The sequence below is a fragment of the Leucopleurus acutus genome (assembly GCF_964270905.1).
Source record: "Leucopleurus acutus genome assembly, chromosome: 3".
In the NCBI taxonomy this organism is placed as follows: Eukaryota; Metazoa; Chordata; class Mammalia; order Artiodactyla; family Delphinidae; genus Leucopleurus; species Leucopleurus acutus.
Genome location: NC_139145.1, coordinates 61,010,435 through 61,032,692, shown reverse-complemented (window position 1 = coordinate 61,032,692; position 22,258 = coordinate 61,010,435). Strand labels below are relative to the sequence as shown.

At 41.1% G+C, this 22,258-nt stretch overlaps 1 protein-coding gene across 3 annotated transcripts; it reads right to left on the bottom strand.

Annotated features, from left to right (window-relative positions):
* Positions 1–1,385: 1,385 nt before the first annotated feature.
* BRD8 (bromodomain containing 8) lies at positions 1,386–21,403 on the bottom strand. Of its 3 annotated transcripts, XM_082836041.1 has the most exons (22): positions 21,375–21,403; positions 20,202–20,298; positions 15,145–15,214; positions 13,666–13,715; positions 13,314–13,436; positions 13,120–13,200; positions 12,634–12,698; positions 11,840–11,976; positions 11,080–11,298; positions 10,546–10,690; positions 9,490–9,699; positions 8,818–9,098; positions 8,017–8,469; positions 7,612–7,705; positions 7,363–7,409; positions 6,374–6,588; positions 6,094–6,186; positions 5,830–5,898; positions 5,061–5,238; positions 3,979–4,083; positions 3,456–3,500; positions 1,386–1,814 (listed from the first exon to the last, which is right to left on the bottom strand). In XM_082836041.1, the coding sequence occupies exons 1-22, from the start codon at positions 21,391–21,393 to the stop codon at positions 1,755–1,757; spliced, it is 2,856 nt and encodes a 951-aa protein (XP_082692167.1). In that variant the 5' UTR covers positions 21,394–21,403; the 3' UTR covers positions 1,386–1,754. The 3 variants fall into 3 exon arrangements, with proteins under 3 accessions (XP_082692167.1, XP_082692168.1, XP_082692169.1); XM_082836042.1 differs by lacking the exon at positions 3,456–3,500; XM_082836043.1 differs by lacking the exon at positions 11,080–11,298.
* Between the last annotated feature and the right edge of the window lie 855 nt (positions 21,404–22,258).

Sequence of the window (22,258 nt, the reverse complement as noted above, 5' to 3'; positions counted from 1 at the left end):
GGCTTCCAAATCTCTCCACCTTTACTTTTTATATGCATTCTGGTCTCATTTCTCCATGTACCCAAAGGTCAACTCCCTTAGGTGCCCTACCATCTCCTTCAACTCAACACTTATAAAACTAAAATCACTTTTCTTTCTGAACATCTCCCAATGATTTGCTTTTCCCCAAATTCCTTATGCCGATCATCAACACTATTTTCTTAGTCCTATTTTGACTCTTTCTTCTCTTATATTCAGTAAACAAGTCCACTTGCCAATTTTCTTCCACAATAATTTTTCTTAATGCCCATCCTTTACATCTGAATAAATGTGATAGCCTCCTGGTCAGTTTCTCTATTCTTAATCCAACCTGCTCTGAATAGTCTCCCTATTCAATGCTTTACAATAGCTATCACCTCAAATTTCTCAATCTGTCACTCAAAGCCCTCCATAAATCAAGCTCTATTTTGTCCCCTTAGCCTGGTACCTGTAATTCACTATTCTTTAATATGATTCCTAATTACATTAGTCTCCTTATTTCCCCCACCTCAGATGCCTATACCTTAATTTAGCTTGCTAAGCTTGTAAATCACGTTCTCTACCAACCCAAAATCTATGTCCTTTAATGGACCTCTTCCTCCACAAACTTCTCCAACTTTTAGGGCTCCGTTGCTTATATCACATGCATGTTTGCAGACTGCTTTGGGAATGTACTGTAATTGTATTTAATTTTCTAACTCCTGGATTGATTGAACTATCACTCACAAAGACGGTATCTTCTACTTCCTTAGGATCCTAGCAAGCTTTATAGTTTTACTTAAGCCAAAAAGGTCCATGACTTCCAATCATAAAGTTCTATATCTTTCTCAAGAAGGCTCAAAATACTAGACAATACCCTATTAATCTCCATCTCTTTTTAATAAAAAGCTCACTAGTTCACTTCACTGATTTAGTTTTTATTTAGTAACGGAAGTTGGAATAAACTCAGGTGATAAACTTGATAACGGAGTTTAGCCTTCAAATAGTAATGTTATGAATTCTAAAATACACAAGAACCCTACACACAGAAAGGAATAATAATATGCTATTCAAGAAATACCATGTGCAAAGACAGTATAAGTAAAACAAATGCCGAGGATAAAGATGCTACCTATATCCATGCTTTAATCTTCTTTAAGCAATGACATAAACAGAGAACTCTGAAAACCTTAAGTTTTACCAAACATTGAAGAAAGGCTGAATAAGGCAGTACTTACAGCACAATGCAGTACTTTTAAACATTATAAACTCAATCTTGGTTACTTACCTTCTCTGACCTGTAGTAGAACAGTTCATATTATAAGACCACTTTCCCCCCAACAATCTCGTTCCCACAAATGACGAAAGTTTCTATACAGAAGAAATCACAAGTTTCACACACACATTCACACACTCAAAGAACACACCAAAGACTAGAGTTTTCTTTTCTTTCAGAGTTTATTGTGTACACATACACTTCACAGGTTTTGTTTTTTTTTTAAGTCTGTACACTTCACAAGACAGTACAAACTAGCTACAATCTGCTAGCAACACATCAGGACATTAACACATCCCACAATTTTTGCCCTAAAACAGGCAATTGTGCTACTCCAGCTCTCTGAGAGAGATTTTTCCAGCTCATGTCATGTGGCCCAGACACCTCCTCTTCTGTAACTTCCACTTCTGGAACTTCCACAAGCCCAAGCTCTATCTTTACTTCTATTTCATGTTCAGCTCAGTGCAGATACTCTGGGGCTTCACTTTTTCATCTTCATATCTGCTTCAATGGCACAGCGGCGCCCCCTGGTTCCCCCATCCTAGATGACAGGCAGACAAAGAAAGGGAGCATGAGTGAGTTAGCTATGAGGTAAGAGAAAAGGTGCAACAAGAATGTTGGGGATTTGGTTTTGGGGGGGAAGTGGGGGGAGAATCAGCAGAAAAATCCAGGAAATGAGGGGCATTTATCTGTCTTCCCACAGAGTGGGCTAAAAAGCACCTGGTAGTAGTGTGTGAGAGGAAATGTAGGACAGAGTACCTTGCTTCTGCCCACCATAGAGGTCACTGGAGTTCACCTGGGGTCCCACAGAATGACTATCAGTCATCCCACCCAGGCCCCAAATCATGTGCAAAGGAACAGGAAGAGTAAAAGATGGGTGGGAGAGTCAGAAAGGGCAGTGGATAGTGAGATTCTTGGCTAACATACCTGTCCAGCTGTTGATCCCTATAAGAAAGGCCTTTCCTGCAGACTGACCCTGGCACTAGTTCCCTAGCACCTCCTGAGTTGTTTTCCGTGAGATCAGGACAATCAGAAGGCTTCTTTCCATCTGCTGCTCTCTCCCTGCAGCCCAGCTCCTTCCTCTTGTGCAATACTTTGCTGTCTTCAATAGATAAAAGATTCTATTAACCAGCCTTGCAACAACCAGCCAATTGCTTGGGGATTCAAGAGTCACTGTTGCAGGCCAGTAGGAAAGAATGGAGATTACGGACTGTGGTACGGACTAAGGCCTGTAGGTAAGATGAGCTAGTGAACACTTTTGCTGGGCCAGGCCATTTTTACATTTCTAACATGCAAGGACTCTAAAATTCTTAGATCTCATGAACACAAGTTGCCTTTGAGGCAACAAACAGTAAGTATAAAAATACCACCCTTGCATTTGTATAACACTTCCTTTTTTTTTCCAAGCCATTTTATCCTCATTTTATCCTCACAACATCCCTGTGAGGTACGCTGGACAGGCACCTCATTATATTACCTCCAGCACACAGATGAGGAAAACAAAGCTCCAAGAGATAATCCAGAGTTTTAAGATCATGTGGTTTTCTAGGCTGATATCCTTCCATTACATCATGACTTAGTGCCTCATAATGAACAACAGAGAGTCAGAGTATTGTTCAAATCACAGAGGAAAAGATTAGAAGTCTTTAGGCTAGCTTTACTAAGCTTATCTCTAATTCCACCAGCCACTACTGTTAATGTAGTGGTCACTGTTACTGAGATCTTTATCTTAAATTTTACTGAATGTTTGTGTATCAGTCATCACTCTTGCAACTTAGTATAAGAGGAAAAGAAAAAACCCATGTGCTGAGTATCTGTAGGTATGAGGAACACTTTTTAAAAGCCAGCTAGCAGTTGCTGCTCTGAGCAATCTTCTATTTGTAAGAAAAGAACTGTTAAAAGGTGCAGTCAAGAAATGAGGAGAAGGTGCATCCTAGATCCTTACCAATAATACCTCATTTCAGCTCAGTGAAGTCATAAATGGTCCCTACCCAGCCCACACACACACACATGCAGAAAGACAGGAGTGCAGAAGAGAGAGTTTCTTATTCGATGACTTGAATAAACAGAAGTTTAAGACATTGCCACAGTCTGCATGTTCGATTTCCCTCTGCCACCCACCCCCAGCAAGAGCTGAGAAACTTTGTGGCAACACCACCCCTTGCAGCCATTCAATACTTACAAAGAGAGAGAGAAGGAAGGCAGGAGAGCCCATGGGGACACTGTCCTGTTAGAGGACAAACAAACACTGATCAGGTTCCACGGAAACTCTCAGCTGCAAGCACCCCAAACCTCAGGACAGAGACACAAGCACCACACACACAAAGACAAAAATTTTTAAACTCAAGAATAAGAGGAAAGAGATCCAAAAGCAATCTGGCCATTATGCCTCTGGAATAGGAACTGATGGTCCCCAAATGCTGCAAGCTATGTCATTTCTCCCACCTTGTGAGCACTCTCCGAGAGGAGATAATAATTCATGCACTCAGCTCACAATTTCTCCCATGTGACTGGGTCTTCCAGTCACAGCAGGTTTCTTCAGTGTTTGGATGGGAGCAAACAACTACCATTTTAAAATCTTTATGTCTGTATACCATTGGAATGTAGAAGCCTGGAAGTACCAAGTAGTAACATAAGGTTCCTTGGATGCTTCAAACTTCTATCACTGGAACACTGGCACACAGGCTCTTCCTTGGTCTCCTCACCTTCTCTGAAGAATCCTGTTTGCGGGTAGAATCTCTCCCTCGAAGACTTTTAGCACTGATCCCAGATTCAGATGTCTGCATAATCAACTGTGTGGCCAGGAATTGCTGTAGGGAGAAGAAACAGAGTTGGCCCTAGAGACCTGATCCATCAAGGAAGAATGAAGACACCTTAGGCTTTGTAAATAGGAGTACAGTACTGTTCTGCAAACAACATTCAAATACGTCTTGAATGATTAGGAGTTTTAGCACATTAGGTTTTAGTTCTAGTTGTGCATGCTAAGGAATCGGAAAATGCCAAATAGCTCTAATTTTTTGTTGTTGTTATAATATAGCATCAAAATCTCTCTGCTCTTACTCTATAGCACAGGGAATCAGTATCTTGTAATAATCTATAATGGAAAAGAATCTGAAAAGAATATACATAAAAAATTGGGGTGGCCAAAAAGTTCGTTAGGATTTTTTTCTGTAAAATGTTATCTGAAAAACCTTAACTTTTTAGCCAACCCCATAGATATAAAACTGAATCACTTTGCTGTCCACTTGAGACGAACACAACACTGTAAATTAACTATATTTCAATTTTTAAAAAAATCCTAAAAAACAAATCTCTATGCTCTAAGAATGAGAGAGAATAAAACTAGATGAACCAAAGCAATTTAAGTAATCAGTAAGCAATTTAAGTAGACTGGCAGACTGCAGAGATAGACAACATCCCTCCAAGTTCAATATCCCAAAGGGTGCCTGGTAATGTAACTACAGGATAGAAGTAGGTTCCCTGCAATGAAAAGGATCGTCTACCATGTACATAATTCATATCACTTAAAAATATACATTCACCATTTCACAAAAATTTTATTAAAAAACTTCAGGAAACAAGATATTTGCCCAAGAAAGGCAGAATATTCTCTCACAACTCTTTTACCAAACCAGCATGAGAAAATCATCATGAATCCAGCAAGAACAAAATTGTATCTTCCTGTGTCCCTGATGGCTATTCCAAGCAAAAACCACAACACCCCTTCCTAACATCAATACAAATCCTTCTCTTGAGTATTTTAAAATTCTCAGGATCCTCAAAGTACCTGGATCTGCTCCAAGACATCTCGCTGCATTTCTACTGCCATGTGATAGACATCGTGGTCTGAGCTATTATACATCACAGCATTCTGGAACATCAGCATAATGTCACGCTGAAATTCAGCTGTGCTGCGGATCAGTCCATTTTCAATGTTTTTCTTAATAGTTGACAAATCCATAGGCCTAAAAAACAGAGCAGGAGGAAATGGGAGCACAGAGGGGAAAAGGACTCCACTGATCTCTGAATATACTATTACCGTATGCATTTCCTCATATATACCATTAGTCCCAGCTACCAGGACTCAAACACCAAGCCCTAAAACAAGTACTTAACCCCAAAACCAAATTCAGCCTATATAATAAGTACTGAGAAAGGTAATAAAGGGGGTTAATTCTTTTAGACTCAGTGATCCAGTCAGTGAAAAAATTAGTTTAGCACTTGGTCATACTTACATCAAAAACATCTGCTTTAAACTTTGTCTAAACCAAAAGTCCACTAAGGGGCTTCCCTGGTGGCACAGTGGTTGGGAGTCCGCCTGCCGATATGGGGGACACGGGTTCATGCCCCGGTCCGGGAGGATCCCACATGCCGCAGAGCGGCTGGGCCCGTGGGCCATGGCCACTGGGCCTGCACATCCGGAGCCTGTGCTCCGCGGCGGGAGAGGCCAGGGCGGTGAGAGGCCCGCGTACCGCAAAAAAAAAAAAAAAAGTCCACTAAGACTGGACAACTTACAATTCAGGCCTAGTCAGCGTGCTGAATGGATCATGGCTTACCTCTGTACAATGCTGTGGTAGCCAGGTGCTATGTCATCTGTAACAGGCTGCAGGAAGACATTAGCATACCTGTCCAAAAAGAATATGGTGCAATTACTGACTTATCCTCCAAGAAGCACAGGTGAGGGAACTTGATCTAAGCGGCTGAAGGTTTAAGAGCCAATGCCATCAGTCCTGTATAAGCATACTCAGACTTTTTTCTAATTATCAACAATGAAGAGGAGCAGGAGAAAATGTTCCTACTACTTGGTAAAGCCCACTCACCTATGATTAGCTGCGGCTCTCCATACAAGCATGATGGCTTTCTTCCAGATTTTCTGTGCCTGAATAGCTTCCTGATCCTCACTACAGACAGAGCTGAAATAAAAGAAATATGGGAGTCCCACTTGGCATAAGTCCAAAAAAATGTGTCTTAATTACTTCTTGTCAGATGTTTGTTCCAAGCCAAGAAACAGAACATGAAAAAGTAAGACTAAAGAAAAGATCCTCTCCTACTTCTCACCTTCACTGCCTTGACCTCAAAGAAAGAATTGCAGATACTCACAATTGCGAAGAAGCAGGGCTGCTGGGGATGGAGTCTGCCAGTGTGTGGGACTGCAGCGTAGCATTGTGTATGCTAAAGCCATCGTCACTCTCACTCACAGGGGGCTCATTATCCATTTCTGACAAATAGCCTTCCCCTTGATCTTCTTCCTTAGGCTCCTCTAGGCTGGCCGCTTCACTGACTCCATCTTCCTCCTCATCCTCACCTGGGGCATCCTTAGACATAGTGTGCTCCAGTCAATAAATGGAAAGGAGAGCAAAGCTATCCAGCAAAGCATCATTAAACATGATCTGTCTTTTGGGTTAGATCAGTTCTAGAAAATGACCTCACACTGTTTCCTGACTGAGCCCTCTATCACTTATACTACCATCTACTTAAAGATACTGACTGATCAAGTAACTTAGAACCTGGACAAAGAATAAGACCCAGGATCTTTTTAAAAGGAAGAAAAAAAAAAGCTACTTACTTAAGACTAAGCTAAGAGGCGTTCCTTCTTTCCCCTTGCTCTTGAGAGGAACTCTGACCCTGGGTACAAAGTTATCAAAAATAGTTTTTATTTTGTGTCTCATCTGATGGAGCAAGCTCACATCGCATTAAGTCTGTTTGTTACTACTGCTTTAGTAATTCTAATAAGAAAACTTTGGATGACTTTCTCTGAATAGTATAATTAATAATCTGATTTCTATATGCTCTCCCTGGCTCTGATATCCCTACTCACTCCAAATCACTCTGGATGTATCAAAGCTTCTTTGTGCATTATATGCAAAGAAAGGTCTGTGTGATATTCACAAACTCTTTCAATTAGGAAGCACCTGTTGCCATAGTACTCCCACTATGCCTAACTGTCCACTGCAGCTTTTCCCCATGCAACTCCTTAACCAGTCTCATCTCAGAGAATAATGATGCGAGTTTACTGAAATTCATTAAAAGGTAGTGCTATAGGGAAATCTAGTCACACAGCAAGAGGAATAAAGAAAAGTCTGAAATACCTTTATCTGGCTTCCAAAAATAGTCCCTGATTCTTCTTTCAATGAGTCTGCAGAGGAGAGAAAAACTACCTGAAGATTTTTCCACCTTAGCCTTCCCCTTCCTATGGACAATAGTCCCCTGCAGCTCTCCTTTCCATGCTGACCTATTCTACCTCCTCTACTTGCCCACAACCCACAAATCCCTCAGAAGCCAAAGCAAATGATTTAAAGTTAGTTATAGAGTACATATTTCCTGGCTTTATTATTTACCTGACATTTCAAACTTGTGCTGAGTCTCTGACTCTAAAGGATCTTCAATGGGATTTGAGCCATGTGATGGAGACAACATGCTTTCAGGGGATGCCTGAAGACCAAAAAGAACAAATACCTTAAGTCCTGGTAAATCACTACAGCTTATACATTATTCTTCAATGATAATGAGACTATACAAGAAATTCTAAGTCCTCCTACCCATGTAATATGATTCTAATGGTCACCTTAATAGAACAGGGTTAAGTATATATAGCACTGATCATACCTATGGGCTTTGGACACATCAACATGTCAGAACTCAGGCATGCAACAGGAAAACCAAAGGCCTAAAATGTCACTTCTTACCTAAGATATAACCCTCCACCCCCTGCCCCCATCCCCCAAGCCCCTGATGTTAAATACCTCTGTCTTCACTGTTGTAATTGGAGTTTCATCGCCTCTCCTACTGGAAGCATCTGCTTCAGTAATTTCTCCAGTTGCAGTACTTCTGGGTTCCTCATCTAAGTCCTGACTCCTGAGTTCTGGTGGCTCCATACTCGTGGCTGGAACAACTCCAGATACTATTTCAGCCCCTGAAATGCCTTGCTCTGGTTCTGCAGGTTCCATTTTGATCTCAACACTGGGTTCCCTGATGTCCACCAGTTCATGGATTCCTTTGCTTTCTGTTTCTTCAAAGTCCAGCCTCTCTTGCTTGACCGTCATCTCTGGTGCAGGGAGAGGTACTGGCTTGTCCCGTTCCTGCTGCATAGGGTGCTCCCAGGGGCCAGGCAGGGATTGGGGATCATCATTCTCTTCACAGAATGACAGTGCTGCTTCCACTGCTGCCACATCCAGCACTTCAGGATGATCATCTACCTGTCGCATAATACAAACACTGTTGAAGCTACAAAAAGAAGCCCAAGTCCCTCAATTCATTAGCACCAAATGAGATGGCCTGAATCTGAAGCTTCTCTCTCCATCTTCTCCATGTAGCAGAAGCAACCAATGGACAGGTACCTGTCTGGTGCAAACCAGTAACATAGGAAAGGCTGCGTAGATGACTAGTATGTCAGCATCAAAGGGCTTTGGGACTACAGAGATAGAGATGGGAAGAAGCAGGAGAGTTGTTTATGTAATTCTTACTACAAGAAGCAAGGAGAGGTTGAGGAGAGAAGCCTATGTAGGACCCATGAGACATTCTTTGGGGCTTTGCTGAATAGTTACCTTGTCCTCAATGATGGCAATGATGTCCCCAACAGTCTCAAAGTCCAGTTCTTCACCTGTGTAAGACACAGCAATATCCATCTTCTCAGCCAGATCTAAATCTTCCTTCCCATCAATGCTAGGAGCCTTTGATCCTCCAGGGGCCTCTGCTACCCCTGACCGGAAACACTCTTCTTTGATAGAATTGATGATCATGGAGATTTCACTGCTATCCATGGAGACAGTCACAGTATGTGGATCCCCCACAGCCTCCATGGGAACACAGGTGTCAGGCTGACTCACTGAATAACAGGAAAAGAAAACCATCTCAGAAGCTTATTTGGTACCAACTGCCCACCTGGAGATCACACCAAAGCTGTGGACAGATGTCAAGCACCCATACACTTAAGCTCAGTAAAAGTTATCTTACATCTGCCCATGTTTACTTCTCCTCAATTTTATCTAGAAAGGTGAAAACACATTCTCAAGCCCATTCATGTATGTACACTTAGCCCTTTTGCCCCAACACATAAATGCCCACCCACTTCTTCTCACATCCTTGTTTTTGTAAGAATAAAGATGCACATGTCCACAGAGAACAGAAGCTGATGCTCTTGGTCGCCTTTCTCTAACTGAAGCTCAAAATGAAATTTTGGATCTAGTTGCTGCTCAGGGCGTGGGTCAAGGACGCACCTGGAGCTACACTCTCAGGAGTGGAGACAGCCGGAGCAGAGGATGGTGCTGGCAGCGCAGGCATCATGACAATGGTAGCTTGGGACACAGACTCTACAGGGGGTGGCACAATTTTAACTGGAGGTTCACTGGCAACAGTAGTGAAGGAAGCAAGAGGTGTGGTGAACTGTGTAGGACCAGCTTCTAAAAGCCGGGAAAGAGTGGGAGCACCTAACAGACAAAGAGGTACACAAACGAGGTAAGAAGAAAGCACATGAGCAAGAAGCAAACAATAGCCACTTTAAGACTCAAACCAAGAAAATTTTTAGTCTCAAAGGATGAAAGTAACTCCTCTGTTAAATAAGCTCATTATCTATATCCTTATTTTTTCAAACCTTACTTAAGATCTTCTGCCAAGTTAGGAATGACTCAAAGCACTAGAATACGTAACTCACATGAAAAATGAGTGGTAATTTAAAAAAAAAGGTATGAATAAATCTGTCCCTTCTGCTGAAGTTAAGCATGCTATAAACCACCCAAATTTAACACCACTCAAATACTAAAATCAAATGTTTGGCAATTTTTAAAACTCTTTTTTGCTTTACGTTTTCTACCTCATTTAATTCTCACTACATCCTTGTGAAGTATATATATTGCAATTAATTAAGAGGAAACTGAGGCTTAAGAATTAAGTTACCTATCCAAGGTCACAAAACCAGTGTGTGGCAGGCCTGAGACTCTTTAAGTCTAGTGTTCTAGTTCCAAATCTTATCTGCCTATACTATAGTCTCAGGTATCCCTAGCACCCTTTTGTGATTTTTGCACCTTCACCATTAACTTCACTATTCCTCTCATTCAGTATCTACGCTGTGGTCATCCAGGACAATCAGTATTTTGAAGATGACATGGATTTACAATTTCGAGCACCACGTGGTTTAACAGGTAAAGTAGCTCCAAGGTTGGGCTTTAAATCTAGGATTCACAGTTGATTAATAACAAAGGCTAGAAACCAAGGGCAGTCAATGCCATGTTCAACATCTCTAAAATAAAGTCGACAATGGAAAAGTAGTGACTTACCTGAGGCAGCTGGGGAGGCTGCAACAGTGTTGGGTGTTTGCTGCATCTCCCCACCATGTATCATGGGAAGGACCCCGCCTACCTCCAGGAGGACACCTGTACTGTTCAGGTGGCCAGAAGCCACAGCCATTTCACTCTCATTGACCTACCAGGGAAGAATAGAGGTGAAGGCTACACTCAAGCTTTCCTTTATTACCACTTCCCAAAAAAGCTCCAGCAGTTGGCCAAACTTCATGAAACTAAAAGTTAATATCCAAAGAAAATGATTTCAGACCCAAGGGAAACTCTGATTTTCAAAACTTATTGACAAGAGTTCTCTGGAGAAGAGAACCAAAATAATTATGGCTTCAGATACCTCAGGACCCAAGGATACTATCAACTATTTTGTTTTGTTGTGTTTTTAAATTAACATTTAACTAGGAGATCTCTTCCTCTTTTGAACTTTTTTTTCCATGTTATATTTTAGGTCCCAGGCACTCCCTTCCAAATTACTTAATCACCACAGCTCTCAAACACCCACAGAAGTCTCCATACCAGTCTGGGGCTAGTAGGCAGGAGGCTGCCCTTCTTCAAGAGCTCTGACAGCAGAGGGGAGGGGGGTGGAGTTGCTTTCTGTCCAAGCATCTTTTTCTGGGGTGAATCATCTGTTACTGGGGTCATGGGGGCTTCTAAGGGTGCAGAGCCTGGAGGAAGGGTGTCAGGAATTCCAGGAAACGAGGTGACTGGGGTACTCGGCAAAGTCCCAGGGGTTACCTAAGAGACAACAGAGAACCTTTATCTGACTTCTCAAACTCAGGAAGGTTCCCTACTCATCTGGATGGGTTAGTGTGTCTACCTATTACTTTATTAGTCCTGAGTGGAACTGCCCAGAAACCCTCTACCCGTCTTGCTCTCAACCACACCTTTCTTCCCCACAATTTTTTCTCTTCTACTCACTCAAACCCAAAGTGACTCAATCATTCCACCCAATTTGCCTTTTATAAACTCCTTACCCACTACCAATATTATATTTACATAGAAATCAGCCTATATTTCAGCAGGAATTTCGTAAGACCAGTACACTTACAAGTAATTCCTTAAGTTAGTCTTTTACCTATCTCTAAAAATGTCAAAAGCCTCAATGTTTTTAGGTCCATTCTTATCTTAGAGCACAGAACATGGTAAATTATGTCTTTAGAATTCAGACCAAGAGAGGAAATTGCCTCTAAGCCAAAAGTGGTTTCCTCATCACTCAGCTCTCTGCTGGCTTACTGCCCCTTTGCTGATCAATTCCTGTGGATGGAAATATACTCACCCCAGAGGTGGCCTCTTCCATAGTGGTTGCAGTCAAGTCGGCAAGTGGATAATCACCTCCTGGGGAGGCAGAATCTATAGGAGAGCGAACCATCACAGTAGGTAACCTCCGAGGGGGTGTTTTTACTGCTTGACGGGCTAGAACATACAAAAGAACAATTTCTGTCTTCAAGATTAAATAAATAAAGCTAGACTCTGCTATTATATAGTAAAGGACAAATAGGGATGTTACATTACTAAGGCAGCATTAAGAATCTGGATTAGAAAGCTTTCTTTACAAGTTTTTAGCCTAATTTTTCCTATGAGCAATTCTCACCCTAAGCAAACTTGTGTACCCTAAAGGTCCTTGGAGTAGGAAAGTAGTTTAAACATCCCTCAATATCCTCTTCAACAACCTAAGATTCTGCTTTTAACAAGAGGGAAAGACCTCAATGGCTCAAAGCATGTATTCCTAGAATTACAAATGCTGAAGTTCCTCCCCTTATCCAATGACTAAGTTATTCTCAATCTTTTTACAGGCTTTGACTTCTAAAACCTTGTTTATGTTCAATATGTTATTATCAGGCTTTTGTGTCTTAAAAGAACACAAGGTCTAGTGAGATCTCATCAGAGCTCACTTTCTAAGAGTTTCTTCCTGGACATAAAGGGACGTTTTTATTCTAGTAAAAGAGAAGATGACAGAGAAAAGCATGCAATTGGAATTAGTAGATTCTGTGTTAACAAACAGTCTTCAACTGTCATCGTCAGGCAGTAGTGTATAGTCAAATTGTTAAACAGTCACTAGGTTCACCTTACCCTGATAAGCCGCATCCGTAGCCTTCCTCTTTACTTCAGCCTCCTCTTCCTCCAATTTCTTTTTCCTAAAGAGGAAAATAAGGGTTAGATCCTAGCCGGCTGTAGCTCCTTCACAGTGCCCTCACAGGGAAGTTTTTTTGCCAGGCTAGCACTTTCTAGAGGAAAAACCTAAAAAATGAATCTTTATCAGCAAAATAGGGAATTTTGAGTATACTGCCTAACTACCAAGTTCTTTACCCAGGCAAACTAGAGCCACTTTTAAGTTAGAACTAAGTTATGTTCTCACACTGAAATATTCTATCACATTACCTTCTAGGACTCACTACCCCCTCCCAGCCACCAGGCCACTCTGCAGCTTTCCCTTTCCAGAATCTCTCAAGTCTAAAGGGATGGCAGACGTAGGAAATAAGCCAGATTACTTAAGAAGTAAAGAGGATAAAAAGAGAAAGAGGAGTACAGATGGAAGAACAGTATAATATAACCCACATCGCAATGTCATTGCAAAGCTCATCCAGTCTGCTGTCCATGTGCCCAGCTTGAATTAGTTCTGCATCTCTTTTCAGCCGTCTGTAGGATGAGAGGTAGGTAGACTGGGTTTTTTAATCTATTTAAAAAATTCTGACTGGTATAAGCCAGGCCGATTTGTCTCTCCCAACCATTTTGCATTCTCTGATAAGTACCTATATTTTTCCTGGGTTTCCTTTATCACTTTCTTTAGTTCCTCAACTCGCTCAGCAGTCAGTTTCCGAACAATGACATCTTCAACGGTTTCTACCACTTCTCCCTTTTCACCCCGTTTCCGTCTATGGAAAAATTTAAAAAACAAAAACAAAACAAAACAAAAAAACCACATTTGAATAAGAGAACATTTTTTCCTACTCCCACTTGCTTTCTTTGAGCCTTCTCCAACATCTAACCAGAGATAATTTCTAACTTTTATCACACCATGATATAAACATAAAAAAACCAGACTTCCACAGTAAATATTCTCCACTAAAGAGATTTGGCTCAAGTGCCTGGCTTTGTACTCACTTTGGGGTCTCAGTGGTCTCTAGGAGCTCTGAGTACTGGGAAGCACAATGCTATGGAAAAAAGTGAAAATATGATGAGTAAGCCTAAAAAGAAATGACCTTTCAAAGTTTCAACATATTAGACTAAGGTTTAGACAGGGGAGCTATATTTAAGGTAGGAGTAGCTTCTAGGAGGACAAATTACTTTGCAATCAAATTAGTTCAAAATAATCAATACCATAACACAGAAAAGGGAGTCTTCTGGCCGGGAGTTTGTCTATTTGAGGAAAGACAAGCTAAGAGCCAATATTTATACTTAATATCTACTGAGTAGTTACCGTATGCAAGGCACTGTGCTAAAGGCTTTCTAGGTATTACCTCAACTAAATACTTTCAACAATCCTGAATCAACTTTTATCCCTATTTTACAAATCAGAAAACTGAGGCTCATGGTTCAAAGTTTTCAAGTGGAGTCATATTAAACCCAGATCCATCTAATGTACAAGACTGGTCTTTTAACTGTTATGCTACACTGACAAGAATAGTTTGTAATAGTGTGGGCATACATGGATGGACCTGCAAATATTGAGAAAAAGGAAAAGTATTCTCAAACTATTCTTCATGGTACAAAAGCCTTGTGATTAAAATGGTAGGACCTGGTCACACCGGTCAGAATGGCCATCATTAAAAAGTCTACAAATAATAAATGTTGGAGAGGGTGTGGAGAAAAAGAGAACCCTCTAACACTGTTGGTGGGAATGTAAATTGGTGCGGCCACTGAAGAAAACAGCACAGAGATTCCTCAAAAAACAAAAAATAAAACTACTATATGATCCAGCAATCCCACTCCAGAGCATATATCCAGACAAAACTATAATTTGAAAAGATACATGCAACCCTATGTTCATAGCAGCACTATTTACAATAGCCAAGCTAAGACATGGAAACAACCTAAATATCCATCGACAAGTGAATGAATAAAGAAGATATTCACAGACATAGAGAACAGACTTGTGGTTACCAAGGAGAAGGGGGTGTGGGGGAGGAAAGGATGGGGAGTTTGGGATTAGCAGATGCAAACTATTATATACAGGATGGATAAACAACAAGGTGCTTTTGTATAGCACAGGGAACAATATTCAATATCCTGTGATAAACCATAATGGAAAAGAATATGAAAAAGAATATATGCATGTATAACTGAATCACTTTGGTTTATCCTGTGATAAACCATAATGGTTTATGGTTCCTGTGATAAACCATAATGGAAAAGAATATGAAAAAGAATATATGTATGTATAACTGAATCACTTTGCTGTACAGCAGAAATTAACACAACATTGTAAGTCAACTATACTTCAATAAAATTTAAAAAAGAAATAAACGTAAGAACAAATAAATAAGATACTTAAAGACCAAAAACAAAAAAGGCAGGACCTGGAAGGGAACCCACTTCACACCTCAAAAAGTGCTCTAAAAGAACGTTTACTTGGGAACTTACTTTTTGAGAGAACCAGTCTGGAGGGCGGCCAGGTTCTGCAAAGGGCTTGATTGCTCTGCTAACTGATACCCTACAAAATTAGAAAAGCCTTATCACATACCAAATTGAAAAAAAAAGAGAGAAGGTATACTGAGAGTTCAAGGTTTAGAGTACAAACTTTGGAGTAAAAAACTGTCACTGGGAAATATTCTGCAATATGTGACTATGGAAAATGACACAGCTACTGAAAAGTCATTTTAGAGGGAAAGCGTCATTGCTAAACAGTTTTCCTACATGATGTATTTCCTGAGTGAAGTGAAGCTATTAGGACCTAGTAAAGTACCATTTCTGTTCATTTGGGAAAATATTTTTATGTTGATCTTGGTTCTTTCAGAAAACATCTGTCATTTGGGAAGCAATCTATAAAATATTCCAGCCCCCAAAAGTTATCTTTTGATCTATTAATACAACTCTTAGGAATATAAGAAAATAACAAAAGAAGCAAGCACCAGGAAGAAAGCACCATGTAGACTTGACCAGACTGATGAACAGTTAGGTTTTTCCTAAATGCCTGCAAGAGGATGTTTAACTTATGGCACTTCATCTCTAGAAAATATTAAACAACCCATAAAAATAACTATGAAATATAAAATATATGGTGATACAGAATGTATTTATAACATAATATTAACTGAAAAAAGGTGACACAATTTTCTGCTATGATGCACTCATATGACTTTTTAAAAAGTTACAGGTATAAAGACAAAGGAAGAAACAGGCAAAAATGAAAATAGACTGAAATGGTTTGATGCAAGAGCGTGAAGGGGCTTCAACTGTGTCTATTTCTTTAAAAAGATCTGAAGGAAACATGACAAAATATTAAGATTTCTTAAATGCAGGTACCAGATACATGGGCACTCTATTACTCTCCCTACTTTTCAATGTGGCTGAAGTATTTCACAACTTTAAAAACAAAAAAGTTTTGAATTTTGTGTTGGGATAATGGTTTCAGAGTTTTTTCTTTTATAAAAAATTTACTTTATCCCTGGTGGCGCAGTGGTTGAGAGTCCGCCTGCCGATGCAGGGGACACGGGTTCGTGCCCCGGTCCGGGAAGATCCCACATGCCGCAGAGCGGCTGGGCCCGTGAGCCATGGCCGCTGAGCCTGAGCATCCGGAGCCTGTGCTCCGCAACGGGAGAGGCCGCAACAGTGAGAGGCCCACGTACCGCAAAAAAAAAAAAAAAATTTACTTTAACATTGTTATGTGGATAGCTATCAGCAAAAAATAAAGTTTGATCCGTAAATTACACCTTTCTTTATACTAAGAAAAGCCCCCAAATCGATCAAAGATTTATATATTTTAAAAAATATAACCATAAAAGTACTAGAAGAAATCAAAGGAGATTTTATAACCTCAGACTAGGGAAGAACTTTCTAATTATGTCACAAAATCCAGGAGCTATAAGAGAAAATTATTAATAGACTACATTTTAAAACTCTTCATGTAAAAATATTACATTAAGCAAAGCCAAATAGCAAAGTGGTTTAAAAAAATGCACCTCAAAATAGGCAAATGGCTAATCTCCCTAATATATAAGGAGCCCCCCCCCACCCCCAGTCAAAGAGAAAGACTAATAGTCAAATAGAAAAACAGGAAAATGCAGTTTACAGAAAAGGAAATAAAAGTGGCTCTTCAACACAAGAAGATATTTAACTTCACTCATCATAGGATAGATGCAAATGAAAGATATGAGAACTATTTCAAAGTTTGATCTTATACTGTCAAAGATCAAAAATACATAACACCACATTCTATGAACCAGGCCATAGAAAAACAGGTACTATGACATATTACCAATGGGAGTATAAATTGAAACAAATCTCTGAGTAGGGCAATTTGAAATACTTACCAAATTTTATAAACATATATATTCTTAGACTCAATAATTCTACTTTCAGTTTATCTTAGATACAATTCATACATAACTACTCAAGGCTATATTTATATGAGCAAATGTCCATCAACAGAGTTCTAGTTAAATAAATTATGGTACTGCATAAAATATCATGCAGCTGTTAAAAAAAATGAGCTAGATCTTCATATGAAGATATACAAGGGTCTATAAGATACAGTACTAAGTTAAAGAAAAAGTAGGAGTGACAAGGTAAAGAACACTGCATAATATATAACCAGTTGTGTTTAAAAAAGAGAGGGGAAAAGAAAATATTTATTTGTTCATGTATACAAATTTAATGGCAGAGAAACACACAAGAAACTGCTAACCCTGGGAGATAAGATACAGTGATGGGAGGAAAACACTGTGTACCATTTTAATTTTTATTTATTTCTTCACTTATTTTTGGCTTCTTTGGGTCTTCATTGCTGCACGCGGGCTTTCTCTAGCTGCGGCGAGTCAGGGCTACTCTTCGTTGCAGTGCACAGGCTTCTCACTGCAGTGGCTTCTCTTGTTGCGGAGCATGGGCTCTAGGTGCGCGGTTTTCAGTAGTTGTGGCACACGGTCTCAGTAGTTGTGGCTCATGGGCTCTAGAGCACAGGCTCAGTAGTTGTGGTGCACAGGCTTAGTTGCTCCGCACCATGTGGGATCTTCCCGGACCAGGGCTCAAACCCGTGTCCCCTGCATTGGCAGGTGGATTCTTAACCAGTGAGCCACCAGGGAAGTCCCAACCATTTTGAATTTTGAACCTTATGACTTAAGTACCTCCGCAAAATATAAATACAATTTAAAATTTTAAAGTTTTACTTAAGTGTTCTACTATTTTTTATATAAAAATATAAGAAAATATACAGATTAGATTCTACTTCAATTCAGTTTACTTGGTATTTCGTTTAAATGAGTTCAGTTTATATTTGAGTTATATTTAAGTTCAATCTGAGATTTACCAAATTAGTGTGCTTCGTTTTGTCGCAGGATTTACCAGCTCGAGAACAGTTGCTACCTGGAAGATCCTGGTTTCATCTTTGAAAACTTATTTGAAAAATACATAAAGGGGCTTCCCTGGCGGCGCAATGGTTGAGAGTCCGCCTGCCGATGCAGGGGACACGGGTTCGTGCCCCGGTCCGGGAAGATCCCACATGCCGGTCCGGGAAGATCCCACATGCCGTGGAGCGGCTCGACCCATGAGCCATGGCCGCTGAGCCTGCGCGTCCGGACCCTGTACTCCGCAACGGGAGAGGCCACAACAGTGAGAGGCCCGCATACCGAAAAAACAAACAAACAAAAAACATAAAATTGTTTAAGTGTTAAGTGTGACCAGCAATGGTGCTTTGGTAAACTCATTTGAATGGTTAAAGTAGTAGAGATATACCATACAAATGCAAATTTGTATATTAAGTAATCTGAACACTTAAGACAATTAAAAGGTGTCCTTAGATCCTGAGGGAAAAAAGAGGGGGGAAAAAAAGGACTAATGTTAAAAATGAAAGCGTATGTCCTGGTAGCAAAAAAGATTGGAAACCACACACAGTCCTATTTTCTGGTACTTAAAAGAAATACTGAGTGCTAAGACAATTCAATAGGGAAAGAATAATGTTTTCAACAAATACTGAGTCCTGGGACAGTTGCATACCTACATGCAAAAGAGACTCCTGCTTTACAACCTACACAAAAATTAACTCAAAATGGATCAAAGACCTAAATGTGGAGAGTTGAAAGTTGTTAGAAGAAAATATAGACGTAAACAGTTTCTTAGCTACGACCAAAAGCACAAGCAACAGAAGAAAAAATAAACTCATATCAAAACTAACAACTTTCGTGCTGTAGGCAATACCAACAGATATCAACAATACCAAAGAAAGGCACCACACAAAACAGGAGAAATATTTGCAAATCATCTATCTAACAAGGGATTTGTGTCCAGAATACATAAAGAATCTTAAAACTCAATAATGAAAAATAATCCAAGGGATCTGAGCAGACATTTTTACAAAAAAGACATACAAATGGCCAATAAGAACCTGAAAACATGCTCAACAACACTACTGGTCATCAGGGAAATGCAAATCAAAACCACAATGAGATACCATTTCATACTCATTAGTACAGCTATAACGAAAAAAGAAAACAATAAATGTTGTCAAGCATGCAGAGAAATTGGGGCCCTCATTTATTGCTGGTGGGAATGTCAAACAGTGGGGCCACTTCTTAGTTTGGCAGTTCCTCAAAAAGTTGAATAGAGAATTACAATATGATCTAGCAATTCCACTCTTTCAAGACAACTGGAAACATATCTGCACAAAATCTTGTACACAAATGTTCATAGCAGCATTAATTATAACAGTCAGAAAAATGGAAACAACCCAAATGTTCATCAACTGACAAATGGTAAACAAAATGTGGCATACCCACACAAGGGACTATTATTTAATCAAAACAAGGAATAAAGGGGACTTCTCTGGTGGTCCAGTGGCTAAGAATCTGCCTTCCAATGCAGGGGACAAGGGTTTGATCCCTGGTCAGGGAACTAAGATCCCATGTGCTGCAAGGGAACTAAGATCCCATGTGCTGCGGGACAACTAAACCCGCGCGCCACAACGAAAGATCCCGTATGCTGCAACTAAGACCTAATGCAACCAAATAATATTAAAAAAAAAAAAAAAGGAATAAAGTACTGATACATACTCCAACATGAATGAACCTTGAAAGCACTATGCTAAGTGAAAGAAGCCAGTCACAGACAATCACAAACTATATGATTCTATCTACATGAAATGTCCAAAATAAGTTATCTATAGAGAGACAAAGTAGATGAGTGGTTGGTGGGGAAGGGGGAGGGGAGATGTTAGAGAGGTAAAGAGGAGACTGTAGAATAACTGCTAAGGGATAAGAGGCTTCTTTCAGGGTTATTTAAAATGTTCTAAAATTAGACTCTAGTGACGGTCTTACAATTCCAAATATACTAAATTCTGTGAATATACTTGGTTAATTTTATGGTAAGTGAACTATATCTCAATAAAGCTGTTAAAAAACAAATGCTGCTTAAAGGTTAACTTATGGAATCCACCGGTATAAAAAAAAATACCCGACAGTTTCTAATCCCCAAGAAAGCAGATACCTTACCAATTTTGATCTCCACTCCTCATAACGGAAGACGCTAAACACAGCTTCTCTCGGATGGACCATGGTTCTGTAGGGCCAGTACTCAGCAGCTTATGTTCTGAAAGGAGAGAAGACTTGGAGACAACCACTGAGACACTAATTCTAAGCCCCAAAGGGAGGACTAAAAGCCTAACACAGAACATCCCAACCTGTAAGGACAAAGTGAGCCACTATCACCAAATCTTGATTTTCACCTCTCTAGTAAACACCACCACTACGGTGATGCCTATTCATTGCATGAGAACTGCACTGAGTATATGGCAAAACATTTTTTCTTCAAATGCCATGGTTACTCTGTTTTTTTTTTTAAAAAAAGAGTCATTAATTTATCGCAGTTCTCCCCAGAGACCCAGTTTTAAGAATGCTTTACTCCAGGGACTTCCCTGGCGGTCCAGTGGTTAAGACTCTGTACTTCCACTGCAGGAGACACGGGTTGGATCCCGGATGGGGGGAACCAAGACTCCGCATGCCCCGCGACGTAGCCAAACAAGAATGCTTTATTCCAATTTGGACGCAAGGGCTATTTCCCAGGATTCCGAGCGGCCAACCCCCACACCCCACCCTGCACTGCCCCACCTCCTTCTTAGCATAAACTTGTTTACTTCTCTCAGGAACACCCACTACCCTTTAGCTGCTGCGCCTAAAAAACCTTTTCACTCCGTGAAACAGGGGGAAATGGCTGAGATGCACGAAGTGCAATTTCCCCCCAGTGGCAGAAAAAGCTCACGGTTAAGATACCCCATTTCTCTGTGAGTACAGGCCTCACAAACGTTCGTCAGAAAACGACTCTTTGAGACGCCGGCCATTCCATATAGCTGTTGTGTGGACAACATGTCTGCCCACACGCCCGAGCCTCTGAGGAACCTTTTTTCCTCTCACTCCGCGGAGCGCCCAAACATACAAGAACTCCCTGAGGTGCTTCTCTCAAAACTCCGCGGCCTTACTGAAACACAAGACTCTACGCTTCTAGGCCCCCAACCATTGGCCTTCACAACGCCGGTCGAGGGCAGGTCTTTGACGGCCCTGGGCCCTCAGGCAAATCATTGCTCCTACTCTCTAAGAGCGTGACAGAAATCTGTTGCCTGGCCTTGGCTCTACAAACACCTTCCACACAAGAGCAGCGCAATTACTTACTGCCCGTTCCGGTCGCCATCTTGGCCCCGAAGTCTCCAACCCCTGAAGGAAGACCGTCTGGTAGGGCTAAAGCCCGCGGGATTCTGGGAAATCGAGTTCCGGTGTTTGTTCGCGATGCGTCATGGGAAATGTAGTCCCCACCCCACCCCACCCCCCCACCCCAGGATGAACAAGCGCCCTAAACTAGGTCTCCTGTGAGAGGATGGCGACTGAAGCCTAAGGATTGCCTTTAGGCTTCTTAGAAAAGAAATGCCTAGGGTTCAAGAAAAACTGATAAACCGGAGTTCCAGTGGGCCCAACTCCAAACTCCGACAGTTGGTAACCCGTCCTGCATTAGAGCAGAGAGGTCAAGCCGTAGCAGTTTCCCGGTCTCGCCCGTCCCCTTGCGCCGATTGGTAGGTGCAGATTTCGCTATCTGATTCGCTGAACGAAAGCAGCGCGTAATTTAAAACATTGTATCAGTAACAAAGGTGCACCTCGTGGGCGGAGTTGTGCTCTCAGGCTAGGAAAGTCCAGGTTTGGCCGCGGAGTGAGAGTGAGACGGTACCGTAGAAGTGTGGCGTCTTCGGGTGAGTGTGCGGCTGTGCTTGAGCCCAGCTGAGGTACTTGCTTTTGCCCTGGCGGATTCGGCTTTCAGAAAGCGGAACTGCCGCCATCCCTTTTTTTCTTAATACCACTGTCCTCACTGTGGGCCTGGGGGGCGAGGTTGGAGCAGGAGCCTAGGGCTACTGACACCGCCTCCACGACACCGTTGAGCGAGGCACCCTACTTGGAGCGTGGCCTTATGCTTTCGGAGCCGGATATCTGTTCATTCCTGTTCGCAGTCCGAAATGCTGCCTCAGATTGGATTAAATGATTAACTCTTTCTCTCATTCCCTTCCCCT

What these genes read in the sequence shown, in the direction of transcription:
- BRD8 (XM_082836041.1), bottom strand. An exon ending in TACGGATGCGGCTTATCAGG is followed by an intron (nt 11,977 to 12,633) that starts GTAAGGTGAACC and finishes TGTATGTTCTAG; the next exon opens with CCCGTCAAGCAGTAAAAACA. An exon ending in AGAGCCGCAGCTAATCATAG is followed by an intron (nt 5,899 to 6,093) that starts GTGAGTGGGCTT and finishes CTTTTTGGACAG; the next exon opens with GTATGCTAATGTCTTCCTGC.